General features: G+C 43.3%; 1 protein-coding gene across 1 annotated transcript in view; it reads left to right on the top strand.

Moving 5' to 3' along the window:
- The window catches only part of LOC123840651 (acyl-coenzyme A synthetase ACSM5, mitochondrial-like), a 120,486-nt gene that overhangs the window by 79,153 nt on the left and 16,299 nt on the right, over positions 1-25,034 (top strand). Inside the window, 9 exon segments of the mRNA XM_064592736.1 lie at positions 3,142-3,443; positions 3,975-4,046; positions 5,949-6,167; positions 11,058-11,214; positions 11,217-11,267; positions 13,867-14,074; positions 16,291-16,434; positions 18,579-18,682; positions 18,685-18,731. Coding sequence (XP_064448806.1) covers positions 5,964-6,167; positions 11,058-11,214; positions 11,217-11,267; positions 13,867-14,074; positions 16,291-16,434; positions 18,579-18,682; positions 18,685-18,731 — 915 coding nt within the window. The 5' untranslated portion in view covers positions 3,142-3,443; positions 3,975-4,046; positions 5,949-5,963.

Here is a 25,034-nt window from a genome sequence, read left to right as displayed (position 1 = left end):
TACTGATGCTCAAGCCCAAACATTCTAGGTTCTGATTTCATTCGTCTGTATGGGGTGAGTCTGGGCACCTTTCTTTTTTAAAGCCCCTCAGGTAATACTAATGTGTAGCCATCTACACAGTAAACTACACTTAAATTTGTAACCACCTTGGCAGAAGGAAGGCGGCCTGGGCAGGGCCCGGTGGTCAGAATTGCCCTTTTCACTCAAGCGCATACCTGTGGGAAGCCTAGTTACACTCAGACCTGCTGGGGCCCAGCTAGGCAGCAAACTCCAGGGCACTTGAGGAGGGAGGTCAGGTCGTGGCCTGAAGAGCAGGCTCCTGGCTTCCCTTTGCGACGGAGAAGGAGCCACAGGCCGCTGGGTGTTATAAAGAAATCCAGAGGCAGAAATGAAGTCCCTCTTTCCTGGACACACTGGGGCTGCAACAGCCTGAGCAGCAGTGTTCCAAGTTCTGGGGTTCTGGAGGACCAGGGTGGCCCTGGGGAAGAATGACCATTGTTGGGTAAGAAGACCCTGCCCTGCCTTTGCTGAGAGGAGCGTGCCAAGGACAGGGGTGGGGCTGGAGGTCACAGGGGGCATCAGGAACAAAACACACCCTGGGGTGCTGGGAGTGGCACAGGAGGGGGGCTCAGAACTTGGTGCCTAAACATTAGAATTGGAATCCCAGCTCCGTCCCTAATCAGCTATGTGGCCTTGGACCTGTCACTGACCCTTTCTGAGTCATTTTCTCACGTGTAAAATGGTTGAACTCACAGGGCTGTCGGAAGGGTTAGCCAAGCTGACATGAGCCAAGTGAGCGCAGGGTACCCCGAGGGCAGAAAGCCGGCCCTCGTCCCACCTCCTAGCCTCTGTCCCACTCCCTGCTCCAGCCACACTGGCCTTCCTGTCGTTCCTCCAGTGTGACAGTCACACTCCCACCTCAGGGGCACTTGTGGTTTCCTCTGCTGACAGCTCTTCACCCAGGTGTATTCAGGTTTACTCTCTCAATCTCCTGCAAGTCTTTGCTCAAATATCACTTTCTCAGGCTGGGTCTTTCCGATCACTTTGCTTAAAACCATTAACTTCCCCAACCCACTCTCGGGTACTTTCTGTCTCTTTCTCGGCTTTATTTTTCTTCACAGGACCTTCTAAATTCCTTATAATTTACTTTGCCTAGCAGGTAACAGATGCTCCAGAATCTTTGTTGAATGACTAAACGGAAGGCAGTTATTGTTATTGTTAGCATGATCATCATTTTTGTCAGTCTGCAGCTCCCCTCCCACCCCGCCCCAGTTCTGTGCTGCCTGATTCTTACCAAATACTGATGGACAGCAGTGATGTTGAGACCAGGCTGCCTGAAGAGCAGGTCATCTGTCCATCCACCTCCCTGAGAGTAGAGATTGTATCTTTAGATATGGCTGCAGATTTGCAGATGAGAATGGTTGCCTGGGACCCAGTAGAGAGGTCTGGGCACTGAGGGGAAATGGAATTTGAAGGCCAAAGAGATGATTCTCTGTGGCCACGCTTGGTGGGGAGGGAGAGGAGCTGCTGCCTCCATGGAAATGGGCCACCCTGGCCTGGCCAGGAAATGAGCCAGAGGCACAGGGGAACAAAACACAGCGGAGGGCCAGCACCCAGTGTGTTGCTAACTACTGCAGAGCGAGGAGGCTGATACGTAAGCATCCTCTCCATGAGGCACCCATAGCCTCTCTTCCATCGGAAGGACCCTGAGCCACTTCTAAGGATAGGTAAGGAAGGTGCTCTGAAGAGTAAGTGAGCCTGGAGTTCCCACAGATCCTGGAGACTGAGAGCTTACGCCAGCCTAGGTTTGATTCTGAGGAGAAAAAACAAGCAAACTTTGTACCTAGAATGCTGGAGGTCAGTTTTCACCTCCTACACATAGCAATGTCTGGCAGATAAAAACTGTTCACTAACTTTTAGTTCTCATTTACTCTTCACTGGCTCAGTAAATATTTACTGAACTCTCACTACGTGGCAGGGCACTGTCCTGAAGATAGAGCTGTACTGAAAATCTAAGATCTCCGTCCTTGTGGAGTTTATATTCTAGCGTACATGTGTGGCAGGGGACGGATGACACAGTGAGTTAATAGAAAATATTGAACAGCAAGTATAAGAGGTGATGGTTGTATTAATTAGCTTAACTGCATAACGTACATGTCGTATACCTTAAATATATGGAATTTTATCTGTCAATCATACCACAATAAAACTGGAAAAAAATAAATTTTTTTTTTTAATAAAATACATTGAATGAAGGCTAAGGAGGAAAATCAAGGAGAGAAGGGAGGGTGGGAAGTGTCAGATGGGAGAAGGTTCTAGTTGGGGTTGGGGCGGTGGCCCAAGGCACACTGAATAGGGCCTGTGTGTGAGTGGTGAGGCAGTGAACCGTGTGGAAGGAACGTCCTGGCAGGGAAGCCAACAAGGACAAAGGCTGGAAGCAGCACTGGCTGGAGCCAGCTCACAGGGGCGTACCAGGGACCATTAGTAATCAGGAATTTTGCAAGCCAGTTGTTAAAACTTTGGTTGTTTGAAATTGGCCTGGCCACCATGGGACTATTTAACCGCAGATATAGGCAAACACTGTGAGACAGGATCTTTTTTGCTGTTCTCAGAGATTCAGTTTACCAGCAGCAGGGAGAACAAAGGGCAGGCAGACCAGTCAGTGCAGTGTGGCTGGAGCCGAGCTAGGAGGTGGGTAGGAGTGGAGAGCCAGGAAATCAGGTAGGGCCTTGCAGACTGCTCTTGGAACATCGGCTTGGACTGTGAGCCAGATAGTGGGCCATAGGAGGCTTACAAAAAAAAAATTTTTTTTTAGGTTTGATTTTACATACCATAAATTCATTCAAATATGCCATCGTCATCATCGTTATTATTATTATCGGTAGTAGTAATACATTTACAGAGTTGTGCAGCCATGACCACAGTCCAAATTTAAAACATTTCTGTCACCTCGAAGAGAGCCTTTGTGTCCATTTGCAGTCATTCCCTGTTCACATACCCAGCCCCAGGCAACTGCTAATCTCCTTTCTGTCTATATGCATTGGAGGCTTTGGAGGAGAAAAGGAACATGGTTAGCTTATGTTATTGTTACGACTGTATCCTTTCCGGTAGAACACAATGAAATTCCTGTTCTCTCTTCAGATGAGGCGGTGACCTGAATTTTCAGGGAAGACGTCCACCAGAGCCACCGCGAGCTGTGGGAATAGTTGGGCGGGGCCGCTCGCGCTGGCTCCAGGCGAGCTGGCCGGTCGAAGCCACTGCGTCCTCTGCTGGCTTCCGGCTCTTCTCTCTCTCGGCTGCGTTTGGGGCCAAAGTTCCAGGCGGGAGGTCAAGTCAGCAAATTGCCTTCTCCAGTGTCCTGGAGGAACTTGAATGTTTAAGGCCTGCATTCAGCTGAAACAGAACGTTGAAGCCCTTTTGCATTTCTTGGGCTCAAGAGCAAGGTAGGGGCGCCTGGGTGGCTCAGATGGTTGAGCGTCTGCCTTCGGCTCAGGTCATGATCCCGGGGTCCTGGGATCGAGTCCCGCATCGGGCTCTCTGCTCCGCGGGAGCCTGCTTCTCCCTCTGCCTCTCTCTCTCTCTCTCTCTCTCATGAATAAATAAATAAAATCTTAAAAAAAAAAAAGAGCAAGGTGATGTGGAGAGAAATCTTTTCAAGGACAGGTGTCCGCTGCCCCTGAGGCCTTCGCTGCTTCAAACGAGGGGCATGCCTGAAATGGCCTTGGGTGAGCAGGGAGGCCAGGGGATTCTAATCGTCAGCTGTCGAGGGGCAGAGGAATCGGGGGGAGGGAGGCAGAGGAAGAGGCTTGGGGCAGAGTTGGGGGGAGGGGAGGAGTGGGGGAGGGCCAGAGGAGGGGAGTCCGAGGCCCCAGAGCTGGTAGCCACAACAGAGGCGGGGCCTAGGCATTCCTGGGAAGTGAGACCTGCGAGTCGCTTGTCCTCTTAAAACCTGACTTTCTTTATCTGTAAAACAGAGAGAAGAGCATTTATATCATAGAGTTGTTGTAAGGATTTAAGGAAATAACATCTACAAAGCTTGGTACACGGTAAGCCTTCTGTAGATGGCGATTATTTTTGTTTTTCTCGTTATTGCGACACATTATTATTGTTGGTCACTGTCTTAGTCTGTTTGGGCAGCTGTGGTTTAAACAACATTTATTTCTCACAGTTCTAGGGACTGGGAATTCCAAGATCAAATTGCGGCAGGCAGATTCCTGTCTGCTGAGAGCCCGCTTCTGGTTCATAGACGCGTCTTTTTGCTCTGTCCTCCCCATGCCGAAGGAGCAAGCCAGCTCTCTGAGGTCTCAGGACCTAATCACCTCCCAAAGGCCCCCACCTCCTGCTACGATCACATTGGGGGTTAGGATTTAATAAACGAATCTGGGGGAAGCTCAAACTTTTCATCGCTGGCAGTTACAGTACCACATCCTGTTGTTACTATTAGGACCAAGAGGAATTTGGTGGAAAGCACCTGCATCTGCTTCTCAGTTCTCTTTAAGCAAAGCGCACGCAGCTCCCTCGGGCTCCTGTTGAAGTGCAGAGTCTAATTCCACGTGTCTGGGGTGGGGTCTGGGCTTCTGCAGGTGTCACAGGTCCCAGGTGATGCTGCTGCTGCTGTCCCATAGACCAGACTTTGAACAGCAGGACCCCGAGACTGCCCTGTGCAATACGGTAGCCACTAGCCACCCCCGGCTGTTGAGCCCTTGGTATGTGGCTAGTCCAAACTGAGGTGTGCGCTGAGTGTGAAGTAAGTGTTGGATTGTGAGGACTTAGTACAAAAAAAAAAAAAAGAACGTAAAATCTCTCTTTAGTAGTTTCTTTTTACACTGATTACATGTTGAAATTGTAGGATATATATAAGCGGTGCTGACCAAGAAAAGAGGGAAAGCTAAAATAAAAAGAAAAGAAAACGTTTATTTGGGGCCTCAGAATTGCCATTCAGAGAATGCAGATTTGGGCAGCAACTCAAATAGTGCCACCCACCCCCACCCCCTACTCCAGGGAACAAAAGGCAAGGTTTGTTTTTGTTTTAAGAGAGAGAGGAAGTGGTCAGGAGAAGGAGAAAGAGAATCTTAAATAGGCTTACACCCAGCATGGAGCCACTGCAGGGGGCCAAGGCAGGGCTTGATCTCATGACCCTGAGATCATGACCTGAGCTGGAATCAAGAGTCTGACCTTTAACCGATGGAGCCCCCCAGGTGCCCCCAAAAGCATGGGTTTTTAAAGACAAAAGGGAATGTTTGTATATGTTGCTTACAAAGAATTTTGACTGATGTTGGTGGCAGAAAACTAATCTTGACTGAATATAATTGATGGCTAAGGCTATCACTAAGGTCTCCTACTGTAGCAAGTTGCAGGTATTCAGGCTGAGTCCTTAGAGTATCTGTGGTTTGGCATAGTTCAAAAGTTCATGGTTCTACTGGTGAGGAGCCCACCTCCCTCATGGCTCATTTTAAAACCCCTTGACATATATGACCCCATTTTATTTCATCTTTCATACTGGCTAAGTAAAATATTATTTTAATTCATTTCACCTGTTTCTTTTAATTTTTTTTTTTTTTGAATGAAGCTACTAGAAAATTGTACATTACGGGTGTGGCTCACATTACATTTCCATTGGATAGTGTTGCCCCAGAGCTTTCTTTGGCTTTGTCAGGCCAGTTCAGGATTTACCTTGGGAAAGTGGGCTTGGGAAGCCTTGAGAAGTGGGCTCTGAGACCCACAGAGATCCATAGGCAGTGAGAGGTGGAAGGGATGGCTCTCAGGCTCAGAGAGAAGAAATGATCAAAATCACACGGTGGATTTAAGACTAAGGCCCAAGACTATGTTTACAAGTCAGTGTGTACTGTAGTCACCATTGGGGCTGACTACAGGTTTCTCCTCCAGCTCAATCTCTCCACAGAGCCCAGAATTCAGGATCGTGTTCTCTCTCTTCTCTTTGGTGACAGGCTGCAGGCAATAACATGATGCCATGGCTAAGAGGATGGGTCCTCAAGGTGCTGAGAAGTGCCCGGGGATTCTGTGGGCCCCACGGGTAGCAACCACCTCTCCCTGACCCTCAGAAAATTGTGGCCACCTGGGAAGCCATCAGCCTGGGGAGGCAGCCAGTGCCTGAGTACTTCAACTTTGCCCATGATGTGCTGGACATGTGGAGTCAGCTGGAAAAGGTGAAGCCCACTGTGTCCTAGTGTCCCTCTTGGGTCTCAGAGGCTGCCCTCAGTTACCGCAGTGTGACTAAAGGCTACAACACAGGTGAGCATTTTGACCTGGGAATTTTGCAAGTCCTAAAACTTAAATGGTTAGCATTTAAGCCTTAGGGAGAAAAAAGAATTATGACCAAGTTTCGTGAGCCTTAGACACTTAGCCCAATCCCTGCTGTGTCTCATATTCCTGAACACAAATCACATAGTTGAGACAATTTTGCCTTTGATTCCCTTCCCATCATTCTGATCAAGCAAAAGAGAAAATTCTGTTCTGCTTCTACTCTTCGTTAATATTTCTCCCACTGTTGTGTACTTCCCTTTTTTTCTGAGAGAGAGAGCACAGAGGTGAGGGGCAGAGGGAGAGGGAGAGAGAGAATCTTAAGAAGGCTCCACACCCCATGTGGAGCCCACATGGGGCTCAATCTCATGACCCTGAGATCATGACCTGAGCTGAAATCAAGAGTCAGATACCTAACTGACTGAGTCACCCAGGTGTCCCTGGACTTCCCTTTTAAATAAGGAGAGAGCATGGCTGAGGCTCAAAGCTTTTTACAGATCACGGCAGATATGTAGAATTGAATTAAAATCATCTTGATTTCTCTGTGTGTCTCTGAGCATATACTTCCTTTTTTTCCCCTCCTCTTTAGGTGTCTGCTGTGTATCTCTCTGTATTTTTTTTTTTTTTAAAGATTTTATTTATTTATATGACAGAGAGAGACAGCGAGAACAGGAACACAAGCAGGGGGAGTGGGAGAGGGAGAAGCAGGCTTCCTGCGGAGCAGGGAGCCCGATGTGGGACTCGATCCCAAGACCCTGGGATCATGACCTGAGCTGAAGGCAGACGCTTAACGACTGAGCCACCCAGGCGCCCTATCTCTCTGTATTTTATAGTCACTTTTTATTTATGTTAAAGATGCTAACCTTTTATTTTATAGTAGGAGACTATAAACTTTATCTCAACACAATTTACTTACGTTAATTTTAAGAAGAGCTTGTATAAAGAAAAACAATGAGGAAAATACTACTATTAGTAGATTCAGTAAAAGTATACTGTTAGTCGATATAGTAAAGTATGAAGGTGGCTTTGTAGTCAGATAGACATGGTTCCTTGTACAAATGCCCTGAGCTCTTTGGATCTCAATTTTCTCATCTATAAAATGGAAGTCATACCATCTGCCACCGGGAGTTGTTGTGAGAATAAAATGAGAAGCGTGTGTAAGAGATGGAGCTGGGGTGCCCCATTCCTGTCTACAAAATCTGAGCTCTTTTCCCACACTGGGATCGTCCTTGGAAGACTTCTCCTAAAGATAAGACAAATAGGCTTATATCAGCAAAAATGGTGGAATAAGGACTTTCTAAAATTTTATCTTCTCTAAAAACAACAACAATAAAAAACCTTGGAAAAATTGCCAGAATCTACTTCATAGAACTCTGGAAATTAACCAAAGGCTGGACTAGCTCAGGGAGTGTTTATTAAAGAAGCACTCATTAAAGATTTGGGTGAATCTCAGAATGCTCCTGAGATATTACCTTGTTATGCAAAAGTAACGTATCCCTTAGTGACAATTTTGGGAAAAGTCTAAAACACATCTGAGGAAGTTCAACTTTCAGAAACAGGAACCACCAGAAAATATTAGCCTCTCCATTATGTATGCATTTAGCCCTTACTGAAGTCTGCCCTTGACAGAGTTGAACTGTACATTTTTTAGACTTGATTGCCATTGAAGGAGAAATTATAAAGTTGCAAAAAAATGATTACATATTCCAAATTGATCTAGATACTCAAAGTAATCTTTATTAAAATCCCAGTAGACTTCTTTGCAGAAATAGATAAGCTTGTCCAAAGTTTCACGTGGAAAGACAAGGGACCCATAATAACCACATCAGTGTTGATAAACACAACAGGACTCACACTTCCCTATTTCAAAACCTACTACTAAGTGACAGTAATAAAGCCTGTATGAGAAAAAAAAAGGCACTGTGACACTGGTAAAAAGATAGATATGGATGAATGGGATAGAATTGAGAGTCCAGAAATAAACCCATAAATCTACAGTCAGTTGATTTTCAACAAAGGTGCCAGTAAATTCAAGGGGGAAAGAATCATCTTTCCAGGGCGCCTGGGTGGCTCAGTTGGTTAAGCGACTGCCTTCGGATCAGGTCATGATCCTGGAGTCCTGGGATCGAGTCCCACGTCGGGCTTCCGGCTGAGCAGGGGAGCCTGCTTCTCCCTCTGACCCTCTCCCCTCTCATGCTGTTCTCTCTCGCTTGCTCTCTAATAAATAAATAAATAAATAAAATCTTTAAAAAAAAAATCATCTTTCCAGCTAGTGGTGCTGGCACATATTATATGATTCCATTCATATGAAATATCCAGAATAGGTAAATCCATAGAGACAAAAAGTAGATTAGTGGTTGCCAAGGGCTAGGGAGAGGGGGGAATAGGGAGTGCCTGCTAATCTGTATGGTATTTCTTTTTAGGATAATGAAAATGTTCTGAAATTAGGTTGTGGCAATGATTATACCACTTTGTGAATATACTAAAAACCATTGAATTGACTTTAAGGGTTTCCTATTGAGAATGATATTTGCTGTGGGCTTTTCATAGATGGCTTTTATGATATTGAGGTGTGTTCCTTCTATCCCTACACTCTGAAGAGTTTTAATCAAGAAAGGATGCTGTATTTTGTCAAATGCTTTTTCTGCATCAATTGAGAGGACCATATGGTTCTTGTCTTTTATTAATGTGATCTATCACATTGATTGATTTGCGAATATTGAACCACCCTTGCATCCCATGAATAAATCCTACCTGGTCGTAATGGATAATCCTTGTAATGGACTGTTGGATCCTATTGGCTAGGATCTTGTTGAGTATTTTTGCATCCATGTTCATCAGGGATATTGGTCTGTAATTTTCCTTTTTGATGGGGTCTTTGCCTGGTTTTGGGATCATGGTAATGCTGGCTTCATCGAACAAGTTTGGAAGTTTTCCTTCTATTTCTATTTTTTGAAATAGCTTCAGTAGAATAGGTATTACTTCTTCTTTAAATGTTTGGTAGAATTCCCCTGGGAAGCCATCTGGCCCTGGACTCTTGCTTATTGGGAGGTTTTTGATTACTGCTTCAATTTCGTTACTGGTTATTGGTCTATTCAGATTGTCTACTTCTTCCTGTTTCAGTCTTGGTAGTTTATAAGTTTCCAGGAAAGCATCCATTTCTTCCACGTTGCTTAATTTGTTGGCATATAGTTGCTGGTAATAATTTCTAATAACTGTTTCTATTTCCTTGGTGTTAGTCGTGATCTCTCCCCTTTCATCCATGATTTTATTAATTTGGGTCCTTTCCCTTTTCTTTTGAATAAGTCTGGCTAGAGGTTTATCAATCTTATTGATTCTTTCAAAGAACCAACTTCTAGTTTTATTGATTTGTTCTACTCTTTTTCTGGTTTCTATTTCATTGATATCTGCTCTAATCTTTATGATTTCTCTTCTCCTGATCGGTTTAGGCTTTATTTGCTGTTCTTTCTCCAGCTCTTTTAGGTGTAAGGTTAGCTTGTGCATTTGGGATCTTTCTACTTTTTTGAGAGAGGCTTGGATGGCTATGTATTTCCCCCTTAGGACAGCCTTTGCAGTATCCCATAGATTTTGGACCAATGTGCTTTCATTCTCATTAGTTTCCATGAATTGTTTAAGTTCTTTAATTTCCTGGTTGACCCAATCATTCTTTAGCAGAATGCTCTTTAACTTCCAAGTGTTTGAATTCCTTCCAAATTTTTCTTGTGATTGAGTTCCAGTTTCAAAGCATTGTGGTCTGATAACAGGCAGGGAATAATCTCAATCTTTTGATATCTGCTGAGACCTGATTTGTAACTCAGTATGTGGTCCATTCTGGAGAAAGTTCCGTGTGCACTCAAGAAGAATGAGTATTCTGTTGTTTCAGGATGGAATGTTCTGTATATATCTACAAAGTCCATCTGGTCCAATATGTCATTCAAAGCTCTTGTTTCTTTGTTGATCTTTTGCTTAGAGATCTGTCCATTGCTGAGAGGGGAGTGTTGAGGTCTCCTACTATTAATGTATTATTATCAATATATTTCTTTATTTTGGTTATTAATTGGTTTATATAATTGGCTGCTCCCATGTTGGGGGCATAGATATTTATAATTGTTAGATCTTCTTGTATCATTGAACACTACATCAAAAACTAATGATGTACTATATGTTGGCTAACAGAACATAATTAGAAAATTTAAAAAATAAAGCAAAAAAAACCCATTGTAAGTTGAAAATATCATAATTGGAAAATGCATTTAATACACCTAACCTACTGAGCATCATAGCATAGCCTCGCCTACTTTCAACATGCTCAAAACACTTATGTCAGTTAGATGGCAAAACTATCTAGCAGAAAGGCTACTTTATAATAAAGTGTTAAAAATCTCAAAAAAAAACCCCCCATTAAATCGTGCACTTCAGAATAGTGAATTTTATGGCATGAGAATTATATCTCAAGAAGAGAGGAGGATACAGAACAGTATGAATCGTATGCTACCTTTTGCATTAAAAAGGTGATACAGAAAACAGAATATACTTACTGTTTGCCTGAAGAAACACTGAATGGATATGCAAGAAACTAATAATATTGGTTACACATTGAGGCAGGTGAAGTGGAGAACAGGATAGATGGGCGCAAGGATGGGAGTAAGCCTTCTCAATGCATCTTTTTGTTGTTTTGAATTGGAACCCGGTGACTGTAATAACTACAGAAAAATAAAATTAAAAAAAAAACAACAAGCAAACAAAAATCCTCAACAAATGTTTTCTATTTCTTTTCTGCCTACACTGCTGTCCAGGCTGGGCACTGGCCCCGGATCCCCGCATTCTGGTGGGTCAATGGCAAGGGAACAGAGGTCAAGTGGAACTTTGAGGAGCTGGGGGAGCAGTCCAGGAATGTGGCTAATGTGCTCCAGGACATGTGTGGCCTTCAGCCTGGGGACAGGATGATGCTGGTGCTCCGCGGCTCCCAGAGTGGTGGCTGGTCAGCGTGGCATGCATACGGACAGGTCAGTGAGCGGGGCTGAGACTACCATTTGGGGTAGACACACCTGCCAGAGTTTTGCATAGTCCACATGGTTTGGGAGATGGAACAAAGAGAACCGTGTGGAGTTTTGTTTACCTCCCCTTTGCCCCACAATCACAAATTTGAGCACAAGGGTCAGATGGTAATGTAACTGATGAAAGTAGGTTAGTGTGAGGCAGTAGGGAGCAGTGGGGACTGCAGTAAACTGGAGCTCACATGCCTCATCACACAGGGACAAGTGCTTCTCGACCCAGCCAGATGTTTCCAGGTGTGAAGGAGGGACAGTATTGCCAGCACTTCTAACTTTGTGATAGAAAACTGGATTTTTATGAAAAAAAAAACCAAAACAAAACAAAAAACAACTTCTGATCTTTTACTGTTGAGAACTAAATAAACTTTTAAAAAATTCTGAGTAGACAAACCAAACATATTTTTTTTTGCTGGTTTTGGTTTAGAAGCCACTAGTGTGTGAAGAGTAATGCAGTTATGGATAAGAGATCTTCATAATCAATCTACATTAGTTTCACTCTTAGACTTTATGGCTCTCACCACCGCAGCATCTTACCAGCTCCCAAGGGAAAGAAGAGAAGGACAAAATAATCAAAGCAATAAGATTATCCCTTGAGGGTTCCTCCTCCTGCTGTTATGAATGGCCAAGGCAGTGGGCCATTGATCTTCCTGGGATGATTCTTCCAGCAGAGGAGGCAAAAGGACAGTCCATAGAACTCAGAGAGCCTCTGCTGACCCTGTCTGATGCTCTTATTGGAAGGGCTGGGCGTTTTTTTTGCTGATTTTACAAAAACAAGACAATTACTTTTGGTGGAGAGCTGGTTTCTCCATCCACTGGGAACTTTCTACCACTTGAAATGTCCACCCCCTCCCAATCATGTCCACAGAACAATCTACCTGAAATACAGATGTTTTCACAAATAATGTTTGCAAAACAGAGGGATACAAACTCACACCAGAGAATTAGCTTTTTTATATGAACAAGTTTAGTCAACCATTTTGTGACTGGATTGTCAAAAAAAAAAAAAAAAAAGCAGGAACTTTCATTTTATTTTTATATATTTTTGCACAATATATAAAAGTGAACACCATTCTAGTGTATCCAGCTAGAGGAAAAGAAAGAGGCACACAGGTTTGGGGAGTTCTCCATATTCTTACATGACATATAAGGTTTATTTAAATGAGGGCCAAGGTAAGGGAGCCCTCATACTTTTCTTGAGGCCTACTATATGCTAGGCATTGTGTTGGGCACTTTGCATGATCAAAACTTCCTTTTGGGGTATTATTTTCATTCTTTTCCCTATTACCTAAATGTCTCCAGTTCCCCCAGTTAGGCAGCTTCACCCATTTCTTTGATGTCCAAATAAAATAACTCAAGACAACAACACATATGACTATGTCAAGCCCAGCATCCTCTCCAACATCTTAGAGGATACCCAAGCTGGATGTCCTCACATTCTCACATTCTCACGTTCTCCTGATGTGCACTGATCACCTCTCTTCCAGTCTAAGGTATTGGACTCATTTCTCTTGCTGAAAGCCCCAGCTCTCCACCCTCTGACTGGGCTCCCAAAGCACCACACACAACTCTGGTGGGACAGACTTGTTCTGGAAATAGCTAAAGCAGAGAGATGAACCCAAGAAACACCATTTAGCTCCAAAAGTGTTCATGCTGGGGTTTAAATCCTGTAAAAGTTTAGGAAATAAAGGGAAGGGTAATGAGAACTCTGGTTTGGCTCCTACACCATTTGGGATTGGCCTCTTCCTCTGTTTACTGGCCTCACTCACTGGCCATGGCAGGATGATCGATTCCTTTAGGATCTCTTCTCATCTGTGAAATGAGAGTGCTTGGTTCCATGGGGGTGTTTACATCCTCCGTTCTGAGATACTCAGGTGGTTTTTCACGTGTCTGATTAAAATTTGTTGCTGATTTCCACTTCCACATCCTTTCCGCTTAGGAAAAGATGGACTCAGGTACCTTCAGCACGGCTTTGGTTGAAGTTATATGAGTCCTGGAGCTCCCACCTACTATATCTGCCCTCCTGCCTCCCACCCCAAGAGATCCACTCTCAACACTAGGATTTGTCATAGCCTTTTATTTGCAGGCAGGGAAAACCATTGAACTAGGTCATCTCTAAGGCAATATAATATAATATTCGAGATCATGGACGCCTAGGCTTACTACCTCCTGGATTCACTATCCCAGCTCTACAAAATGTTAGCCATGTGACCTTGGGCAAGTTATCCCATTTAATTAAGGCATCAGGGTCTGTCTTAATTGTTGCTGTTGTTGTTGTTTTAATCTGCAAAATGGGTGTAATAATAGCATCTACTCTCCAGGGTTGTGAGAATTAAATAAAATAAGGCATGTATAGTTCTTAGCATGTGTAAGTGCTCCATAAACACAGTCTGGATTTCATTATTATCATTATTGTTACCTTTGCCAGTTCAGGCATTCCATCTCTTTCTAGTCCCTTCCTGTTCCTATCTCTGATGGGGAAATCTGGTCTGGACCTCTTCACAGGGGTCTTCCCCTGTCGCCCAGTCAACATCCCTTCTCTGTGTGATTCCAGGGGCTGTCATGATCCCAGGTGTCTCTCAGCTGACGGAGAAGGACCTCAGATATTGGCTGCAGGCGTCCGGGGCCAAGTCCATTATCACCAGTGACTCCCTGGCTCCGCGGGTGGGCGCCATTAGCACCGACTGTCCCTCCCTCCAGTCCAAGCTACTGGTGTCAGACGGCAGTCGACCAGGCTGGATGAACTTCAGGGAACTCCTCCAGTAAGTTGGGGCTCTCCAGAGAACAACATAAAGACGAGGCCAAGGCTTTTCCCCTTTAAGTAATAGGAGATGGAATGCATCACTGATTGTTCAGGAAGAGAGTAAACCAGAAAGGAGCACTCACTGGGGCCAGATGGACTTGAGATCTAATTCTGGTGACCACTTTAAGATCCTTCAAAGTCACTCGCTGAGGCAGTGACTAGCTACTAGAATCATCATTAGCTTTTCTGGGCGTCATTTACTTCAATAATGGTGGTGGTGGTTGCAAAGCTATTAGCCAGAGTAAACAAGATAACCCATAGGATTCATTTAGGACATAGTAGGTGATCAATTAGTAATATAATAATAGCTACCATGCATCGTGTGCTTAGTGTATGCCAGGCATAGTGCTAGGTAAGCATTTATTTACATTCATTCATGCACCAAGGTGTAATGAACATCTATTTTGTTATAAGCATTGTGTTTGGTGCTCAGAGCCCAATAATGAATCAGACTTCGTCTTATTTAATCCTTGGAAAAAACCCTATGAAATGCACTTTAACCCAATTTTACAGGTGAAGAACTGATAAGTAAAGTGACTTATGCAAGATGCTAACAAGTAGTTACATCAGATTGGGACAGAACCAAAAGCCCTTTGCTTTGAGCAATGCCCTGGTGGAAGCCTACCTGGGAATTTGAGATTTTGTCTTGATCAGAAGCAGAAGCAAAAAGGGGCCCTGTCAGGGGCCTGCACCATTAAGTCACAAATGCCCATCCCACAGACCAGCTGTCTCACATTCACCTGGGTATTGTTCTACTTTGTTTTATTTATTTATTTTTTTACTAATATCAACATTTGTCTCTTATCAGTAGCTTCATTTGAAAAAGAACTATGTGCCACATTCTCTTAAATGTGTCACAATTTTTAGGATAAGACCCACAAGCATGCATTATAAATAATATATCCTGTATTTTCCAAAATACTGTATTTCCAACATGTGGCTTTTTAAAAATTCTATATTATTATATTTCAATGTAGTGATTAGCAGCAGAAACTGAAACAGAAGATACTTAACATGTATAGGTAATGAAGTTAAGTACAAAAGATATATTTCTAAGTTTGCGGACATGGTAAATACGCTTCAGATTGTTCTTGCCTACCCTAGAATGCAAACTTTCTACCCTAAGATTATGGAAAATTCTCTTTTTAAAATTTTATTTAGCTATTTATCTCCGGGTGCTGTTTTAAATTCAGGTTCTAAGGCCCCCCCCCCCCCCATCTGACTTATGTAACCAGACATATCTGAGCTAAGGCCCTGGGACTCTGTGTTGTAAGAGATCTGCCCAGATGATTTCTGTGAGCTGTCAGGTTGGCCTAGACCAGTGATTCTCAATTTCGCCTGTCATCAGAATTAACAGAGGAGCTTTAAAAAAAAAAACCACACACACAAAAACCACAGGGGCACCCGGGTGGCTCAGTCAGTTAAGCATCCAACTCTTGATTTCAGCTCAGGTCATGATCTCAGGGGTCATGGGACAGAGCCCTGTGTTGCATTCTGCGCTGGGCATGGAGCCTGCTTAACATTCTCTCTCTCCCTCTCCCCCTACCACCTCCCCCTGCCACCGCCCTTCAAGTGCTCACACGCACTCTGTCTCAAAAACAAAACCACAAAAGAACCCCCAATGCCTAGGCCCACCATTGAAGATTCTGGTTTTTCTCCAGGGTGGGGCCCAAGCAATGGTATTTCTTTTAAAAACTCACCTGGTGCTCCTATGGTGTAGCCAGGGTTGAGAACCAGTCGGTGAGAAGATTCTCCAGATCACAGACCTTCAGGAATTATGCAGATCTCAAATCTCTGAATTTAGGGAACCCTTCAGCCCTAAACTATTGGGAATTGAGGTGGGCGTGAGGCTGTGCCCCATTGTGCAGAAGCATAGTCACGGAAACGTGCGTGTTCCACCAGAAAGTCCTCCTGCCCTGCTGGAGGAGCACAGGCTCTTTTGAGTGAGTCACTGCACCAATTTTGAGCCTCCATTTCCTTATTTACAAAGGCTTCTAATGAGAGTAGTACCTATGCCGGGAGGTCATCGTAGGGCCCAGAGATGCAAGCTGGAGCTTCTAGCACAGTGCCTCACATGGAGTATTTATTAAAATGGTGGCCAGTATTGTTATAAATATTATTATGATGACTATTTCTACTACTTGTAATGCTACCGAGGATTTTTATATTTTACAGTGAGGCATCCACAGAGCACAACTGTGTGAGGACCAAGAGTCAAGACCCTCTGGCCATCTACTTCACAAGTGGCACCACCGGGGCCCCCAAGATGGTTGAGCACTCCCAGGCCAGCTACGGACTGGGTTTTCTGGCCAGTGGAAGGTACCAGGGGACAGTTCATCTGCTGGGTCCAAGGAAAGAAAGTAGGGAGTGAGCTGGAGGAATGTGAGTAAGGTGCACAGTGGCAAGAGTGAGGTCAGAGAGCTAACAAAGTGGCAAATCCGGTAGAATCTGAAGGCTTTGGGCTTTGCTTTGAGAGAGGTGAGAAGCCATTGGAGGTTTTTTGTTTCTATTTTTGTTTTTAATTGTGGTAAAAAATACTTCACATAAAATTAACCATTTTTAAGTGTAGACTTCAGTGTCATTAAGGACATTCACGTCGTGCAGTCATCCCCACCATCCATCTCGGGAACGTTTCCATTTTGCAAATCTGAATCCACATTACCCAATACACATTACACAATAATTTCCCATTCCCTCCCTGCTCCCCCCTGACAACCGCCATTCTACTTTCTGTCTCTATGAACTTGACTACTCTGGGAACTGCCTATAGGGGGAATTATACAGTATTTTCCCTTTGATGTCTGACTCATTTCACTTAGCATAATGTCCTCAAGTTTCATCCACGTTGTAGCAGGTGTCAGAATTTCCTTCCTTGTTAAGGCTCAACAATATTACCATGTGTGTGACATACCAGTGTTGTTTACCCAGTCACCCATGGATGGACACTTGGGGTGCTCCCCAACTTTTCGGCTGTTGTGACTAGTCCTGCTCTTAACATGGGTATATAAGCATGTCTTTCCAAAACTCTGCCTTCAATTCTTTTGAGCATATACCCAGAAGTGGCATTGCTGGATTGTACGGTGATTCTATGTTTAATTTTCTGAGGAACACTGGAGTATTTTGAGCAGAGGATTGACGTGATCTGATTTTTTTTTTTTTTTAAAGGATCTTGCAGGAGTTTGGGTTGAGAATAAACTGTAGGGGGCAAGAGATGAAGCAGAGGCCCACCTCAGAGAACAGTCGCGTTAAGAGGCAAAGGTGGAGGCTTCCCCGGGGCGGGGAGTGAGAGGAGCTAAGATTCTGAATGTATTGTGAACGTAGGCCTGATAAGATCTCCTGACAGATTTGACATGAAGCAAGAGAGAAAGTGAAGAGTCAGGGATGACGCCAGGTTTTATGGCCTGAACAACCAGAAGCATTAACTGATAGCAGGAAGACTGGGATGAGCTGTCTGGTGGGAGGAACATGAGGAGTCTGTGTTTGGCGTTCTGAGTTTGAGATGCTTAGTAGACATCTCCATACCCTAAGTTAAGAATGGAGATACTGGGGAGGCAGTTGGAGAGATTCATGTGTAGAGTAGTGGGAAAGATTCATGCTGGAATTATCAGCAAGGTGGTCCTTAATGCCATGAGATTGGATGAGATCGGTGAAGAAGTAATGGACACCGAGAAGAGAAGAGGCCTCAGCGCTGAATGCCTGAGGCCTTTCCACAATGAAGGGAGAAGCAAGGAAAACTCAGAGGAGAAGACCAAGAAGGAGCAGCCATTGAGTAGGTTGAGGACCAGGAGACCATGTGTCCCAGAATCCAAGTGCAGAACATGATCACTTTTCTATGCTCACAAGCACTGCTTCCCCTTCCTGGGATGTCCTTCCTTCTCAGCCTCCCCCGGGTAGCTCCTATGCATCATTACATCTCACGCAGACCTCACCTCCTCTGGGGAAGCATTTCTCAGACCCCATCTCCAACTTTTCTCTGGGTTAGGTGCCCGTTCTCTGTAATTGCATAAAGCTCTGTGTTGAACTCTACGAAAGCTTGCTCTCCACAGGCCTCCTGGATGTTGATACTTACTAACCTATAAGCCCCCCAAAGCAACACTAATCATTCTTTCCTAGACTCTGATGACAAGTCCAGAATAAGTGTTGAATAAAGAATGTGCCCTCATCACATTGTATGGAGCTGATGTGTTCCCTTATAGATCACTCCCACTAGACTGTGAACTCTTAAAAGCATGGGAGCTGTCTTTTTAATTCTATATCCTTCACCTAGGGCATAAATACCTAGAATATGTTCAATGAATGCTTGTTGAGACAAAGATTGACTTTATGGTTCTTGTACAGATTTGATAACTATAAGTGAGTACCCACTATGGGCAAGGTTCCAAATAAAGTAACAGGGGTAATGTAATCCTTTTTAAAGGTAGAAGCATTGCTGAGGGTTCTGACTTTCTTTAATTTTTTGGCAGACGGTGGGTGGACTTGACCAAATCAGACATCTTCTGGAACACGTCTGACACTGGCTGGGTAAAGGCAGCTTGGACCCTCTTCTCTGCCTGGTCTAACGGATCTTGCATTTTGTGCATGAGCTGCCCCGAGTCGATGCCAAGATTATTCTGAATGTAAGAAACAACATGGCTTATGTGTTGGATGTAAATGAGATGAATAGAATATAGTTTTTGAATTTGCAGGAGAAAAGGCATGGATAAGTGACCATAAGGCTTCTTTAGTGTGGATATTAAAAACATGGCTCCCAGGACGTTCAGTAATCTGATTCCTGCCTACCTGTCTACCTTCGATTATTGCCTATCCTCTAACTAGATCCCTAGACATAAGACCATTTCATATCTCTAAACATCTGCATAATCTATTTTTTCTGCATTGGGTGCCTCTCCTTCCACCACTTTCTTCCCTATGCTCCTGTTAAAACCGTAGTTATTTTTCAAAACTTTGGGGAAAATGATAATCAGAGTGGGTTCTTAACACATATTGATTATTATTGCCACTGTCAAGCTCACCATCATCATTATTCAACTGAGGGCTTTATCAGCCAGTGTGTGCCATGTCCCTCTACTGGCCCCCCGCCCTTACATGGTGTATTAGTTATCTATGGTAGTCAGTTACCCCAAAACCTAACAGCTTAAAACAAACATTTATCATCTCAGTGTCCGGTGGTCAGGAGGCTGGGAGCAGCCTAACAGCTGGTTCTGAATTAGGACCTCTCATGAGGTTGTAGTCAAGATGTCAGCTAGGTATATCCATGTTCAGAGCAGCATTATTACTAATAGCCCAAAGGTGGAAGCAACCCAAGTCCCATCGGCAGATAAATGAATAAACAAGATGTGGTACATACATACAATGGAATATTATTCAGCCTTTATTTTTTAAATTTAATTTTATTATGTTATGTTAATCACCATACATCGTTAGTTTTTGATATAGTGTTCCACGCTTCATTGTTTTCGTATAACACCCAGTGCTCCATGCAGTACATGCCCTCCTTAATACCCATCACCGGGCTAACCCATCTCCCCACCCCCCTCCCCTCTAACACCCTCAGTTTGTTTCTCAGAGTCCATAGGCTCTCATGGTTCATCTCTCCCTCTGATTTCCCCCCCTTCTCTTTTCCGTTCCTTCTACTAATGTCCTCCTGGCTATTCCTTATGTTCCACAAATAAGTGAAAACATATAATTGACTTTCTCTGCTTGACTTATTTCATTTAGCATAATCTCCTCTAGTCCCATCCATGTTGATGTAAAAGTTGGGTATTCATCCTTTCTGGTGGCTGAGTAATATTCCGCTGTATATATGGACCACATCTTCTTTATCCATTCATCTGTTGAAGGGGATCTCGGCTCTTTCCACAGAAATTGCTGCTATGAACGTTGGGGTACATATGGCCCTTCTTTTCACTACATCTGTGTCTTTGGGGTAAATACCCAGTAGTGCAATTGCTGGGTCATAGGGTAGCTCTATTTTTAATTTTTTGAGGCACCTCCACACTGTTTTCCAAAGTGGCTGTACCAACTTGCATTCCCACCAACAGTGTAAGAGGGTTCCCCTTTCTCCACAACCTCTCCAGCATTTGTTGTTTCTTGTCTTGTCAATTTTTGCCTTTCTAAGGTGGTATCTTAATGTGGTTTTGATTTGAATTTCCCTGATGGCTAATGATGATGAACACTTTTTCATGTGTCTGTTAGCCATTTGTATGTCTTCTTTGGAGAAGTGTCTGTTTTTGACTTGATTATTTGTTTTTTGGGTGTTGAGTTTGAGAAGTTCTTTATAGATCTTGGATACCAGCCCTTTATCTGTAGCGTCATTTGCAAGTATCTTCTCCCATTCCGTGGGTTGCCTCTTTGTTTTGTTGACTGTTTCCTTTGCTGTGCAGAAGCTTTTTATCTTGATGAAGTCCCAAAAGTTCATTTTTGCTTTTGTTTCACTAGCCTTTGGAGATGTATCTTGAAAGAAGTTTCTGTGGCCGATGTCAAAGAGGTTACTGCCTGTGTTCTCCTCTAGGATTTGGATGGATTCCTATCTCACATTGAGGTCCTTCACCCATTTTGAGTTTATCTTTGTGAATGGTGTTAGAGAATGGTCGAGTTTCATTCTTTTGCATGTGGCTGTCCAATTTTCCCAGCACCATTTATTGAAGAGACTGTCTTTTTTCCATTGCATATTTTTTCCTGCTTTGTCGAAGATTAGTTGACCATAGAGTTGAGGGTCCATATCTGGGCTCTCTATTCTGTTCCATTGGTCTATATGTCTGTTTTTGTGCGAGCACCATGCTGTCTTAGTGATCACTGCTTTGTAATATAGCTTGTAATCAGGCAACGTGATGACCCCAGCTTTGTTTTCTTTTTCAACATTTCCTTGGCGATTCGGGGTCTTTTCTGATTCCGTACAGATTTTAGGATTGTTTGTTCCAGCACTTTGAAAAATGTCATTGGAATTTTGATTGGGATGGCATTGAAGGTATAGATTGCTCTGGGTAGCATAGACATTTTAACAATGTTTATTCTTCCGATCCATGAGCATGGAATATTTTTCCATCTTTTTATGTCTTCTTCAATTTCTTTCATGAATGTTCTGTAGTTCCTAGAGTATAGATCCTTTACCTCTTTTGTTAGGTTTGCTCTGAGGTATCTTACGATTTTTGGTGCTATTGTAAATGGAATTGTTTCTCTAATTTCTCTTTCTACAGTTGCTTTGTTAGTGTATAAGAAAGCAACTGATTTCTGTGCATTGATTTTGTATCCTGCCACATTACTGAATTGCTGGATGAGTTCTAGTAATTTGGGGGTGGAGTCTTTTGGATTTTCCACATAGGTTATCATGTCATCTGTGAAGATAGAGAGTTTGACTTCTTCTTTGCCAGTTTGAATTCCTTTTATTTCTTTTTGTTGTCTGATTGCTGTTGCTAGGACTTCTAGTACTATGTTGAACAATAGTGGCGAGAGTCGGCATCCTTGTGTTCCTGATCTTAAGGGAAGGGCTCTCAGCTTTTCCCCATTGAGAATGATACCCGCTGTGGGTTTTTCATAGATGGATTTTATGAACTTGAGGAATGTTCCCTCTATCCCTATACTCTGAAGAGTTTTAATCAGGAAAGGATGCTGTATTTTGTCAAATGCTTTTTCTGCATCAATTAAGAGGATGATATGGTTCTTCTCTCTCCTCTTATTAATGTGTTCTATCACATTGATTGATTTGTGAGTATTGAACCACCCTTGCATCCCAGGGGTAAATCCCACTTCGTCGTGGTGGATGATGCTTTTAATGTATTGTTGGATCCTATTAGCTAGGATTTTGTTGAGGATTTTGGAATCCATATTCATCAGGGATATTGGTCTGAAATTCTCCTTTTTGATGGGGTCTTTGCCTGGTTTGGGGATTAAGGTAATGGTGGCCTCATAGAATGAGTCTGGAAGCTTTCTTTCTGTTTCTATTTTTTGAAACAGCTTCAGGGGAATAGGTATTATTTCTTTTTTGAATGTTTGGTAGAATTCCCCAGGGAATCCATCAGGCCCTGGACTCTTGTTTTTTGGGAGGTTTTTGATCACTGCTTCAATTTCGTTATTGGTTATTGGCCTATTCAGTTTGTCAATTTCTTCCTGTTTCAGTCTTGGGAGTTTATTATAGGTTTCCAGGAAGGCATCCATTTCATCTAGGTTGCTCAATTTTTTGGCATATAGTTGTTGCTAATAATTTCTAATAATTGTTTCTATTTCCTTGGTGTTAGTCATGATCTCTCCCCTTTCATTCATGATTTTATTGATTTGGGGCCTTTCTCTTTTCTTTTGGATAAGTCTGGCCAGTGGTTTATCGGTCTTATTAATTCTTTCAAAGAACCAGCTTCTAGTTTCGTTGATCTGCTCTACTGTGTTTCTGGTTTCTAATTCATTGATCTCTGCTCTAATCTTAATTATTTCTCTTCTAATGCGTGGTTTAGGCATCGTTTGTTGCTTTTTCTCTAGTTCTTTAAAGTGTAGAGTTAGTTGGTGAATTCGGGATTTTTCTATTTTTTTGAGTGAGGCTTGGATAGGTATGAATTTCCCCCTTAGGACCGCCTTTTCAGTATCCCGTAGGTTTTGGACCGATGTGTTTTTGTTCTCATTGGTTTCCATGAATTTTTGAAGTTCTTCTTTGATTTCCTGGTTGACCCAAACATTCTTGAGCAGAGTGGTCTTTAGCTTCCAAGTGTTTGAATTTCTTCCAAATTTTTTCTTGTGATTGAGTTCCAGTTTTAAAGCATTACCGTCAGAGTATGCAGGGAATAATCTCAGTCTTTTGGTATCGGTTGAGACCTGATTTGTGACCTAGTATGTGGTCTGTTCTGGAGAAAGTTCCATGTGTGCTCGAGAAGAATGAGTATTCTGTACTTTTAGGGTGCAATGTTCTATATATAACTATGACGTCCATCTGGTCCAGTGTGTCATTCAAAGCTCTTTTTCTTTGTTGATTTTCTGCTTAGATGATCTGTCCATTGCTGAGAGTGGAGTATTGAGGTCTCCTACAATTAACATATTGTTATCAATATGACTCTTTATTTTGGTTAACAGTTGGCTTATGTAGATGGCTGCTCCCATGTTGGGGGCATAGATATTTACAATTGTTAGATCTTCTTGTTGGATAGACCCTTTAAGAATGATATAGTGTCCTTCTGTGTCTCTAACTACAGTCTTTGGTTTAAAATCTAATTTGTCTGATATAAGAATTGCTATCCCAGTTTTCTTTTGAGGTCCGTTGGCATGGAAGATGGATCTCCATCCCTTCACTTTCAGTCTGGATGTATCTTTAGGTTCAAAATGAGTCTCTTGTAGGCAGCATATGGATGGGTCCTGTCTTTTTATCCAATCTGCAACCTGGTGCCGTTTTATGGGAGCGTTTAGGCCACTCACGTTGAGAGTGATTATTGAAAGATAAGAATTAATTGTCATCATGTTGCCTGTGAAGACGTTGTTTTTATAGATTGACCCTGTAAATTTCTGTTGTATATGACTCTTGGGGTCATTCTCCTTTTATAGAACCCCCCTTAATATTTCTTGCAGGGCCGGTTTAGTGGTCACATATTCTTTCAGTTTCTGCCGGTCTTGGAAGCTCTGCATTTCTTCATCCATTCTAAATGACAGCCTTGCTGGATAAAGTATTCTTGGCTGCATGTTCTTCTCATTTAGTACCCTGAATATGTCCTGCCAGGCCTTTCTGGCTTGCCATGTCTCTGTGGATAGGTCTGACGTTATTCTGATGTTCCTCCCTCTGTACGTAAGGAATTTCTTCCCCCTAACTGCCCTTAAGATGGTTTCCTTGGTTCTAAAGATTTGCGAGATTTCCTATCACATGCCAGGGTGTTGGCCTCTTTTCCTTGATCTTGGGATGGGTCCTCTCTGCCTCTAGGACACGAATGTTTGTATCATTCCCCAGATTAAGGAAGTTCTCAGCTATGATTTGCTCAAATATATCCTCTAGTCCTCTCTCTCCACCCCCTTCAGGGATCCCAATAATTCTGACATTGGAACATTTCATGGTGTCACTTATTTCTCTGATTCTATTTTCATGGATTCTGAGTTGTTTTTCCCTGGTCTCCTCTTTTCCCTTTTTATCTATTATATTGTCTTCCAGGTCGCTTATTCGTTCTTCTGCCTCACTTAGCCTAGCTGTTCGATTATCTAGATTGGATTGGATCTCATTGATAGCATTTTTAAGTTCTGCCAGTTCAGCTTTCATTTCTGCCCTTAGAGACTCTATGTTGCCATTAATTGATTTCTCCATTCTAGCTATCGTCTTCACAGTTGCTACCCTGAATTCCAGCTCCAACATCTTGGTTATATCTGAATCCATTTGTAAATCTGCTGCATAAGTCATAGTCTCTGAATCTTTCCTATTTTGGGGGTTCCTCCTCCTAGTCATTCTGTTGAGTGGTGGTTGAGGGAATGTACAGAGTCCCAATTATTGACCACAACCCAAGGAAGATGCACCTGTTTTCTTGGGACCTTAGGGTTGCTGGCCTCTTGTTTTCCCAGCCTGTCTTCTGGGGGAGGGGCCTGCTGCACTGTTACTCAGGCAACCCTGTTTGGGCAGATTTGCCGTGACCCCTGTGACGGGGGATGGGCTCAGTGGAAACTGGTTTTTTGGGGCTTTTGTTCCCTGGTGGCTTTCCCTGGCTACTTTCTGCATCTCTTCCTAGAGTCAGAGCAGAAGAGACCATTTCCAACCCTCTGCCTCAGAGCGGAGAGATCACAGCCTGTTTTTCAGTGAGCTCTCCAGGCCACACTATCTCCGTTTCTGTCTGTGCTGCTATAAAATGCAGTCCTGGGTTATGCGCCCTCTGTAGTGCTCCCAGTCCTCGCCTCCAGGTCCGGGCACATCTCTGGCCTTTGTGCTTCTAAAACCGCCAGCCACCCCCAGTTCATGTGCCTGGCCCTGC

Source organism: Mirounga angustirostris, unplaced genomic scaffold (genome assembly GCF_029215605.1).
Source record: "Mirounga angustirostris isolate CCGP_5_RB_7025 unplaced genomic scaffold, mMirAng1.0.hap1 SCAF_5, whole genome shotgun sequence".
NCBI lineage: Eukaryota > Metazoa > Chordata > Mammalia > Carnivora > Phocidae > Mirounga > Mirounga angustirostris.
This window is presented reverse-complemented; position numbering and strand designations above follow the sequence as displayed.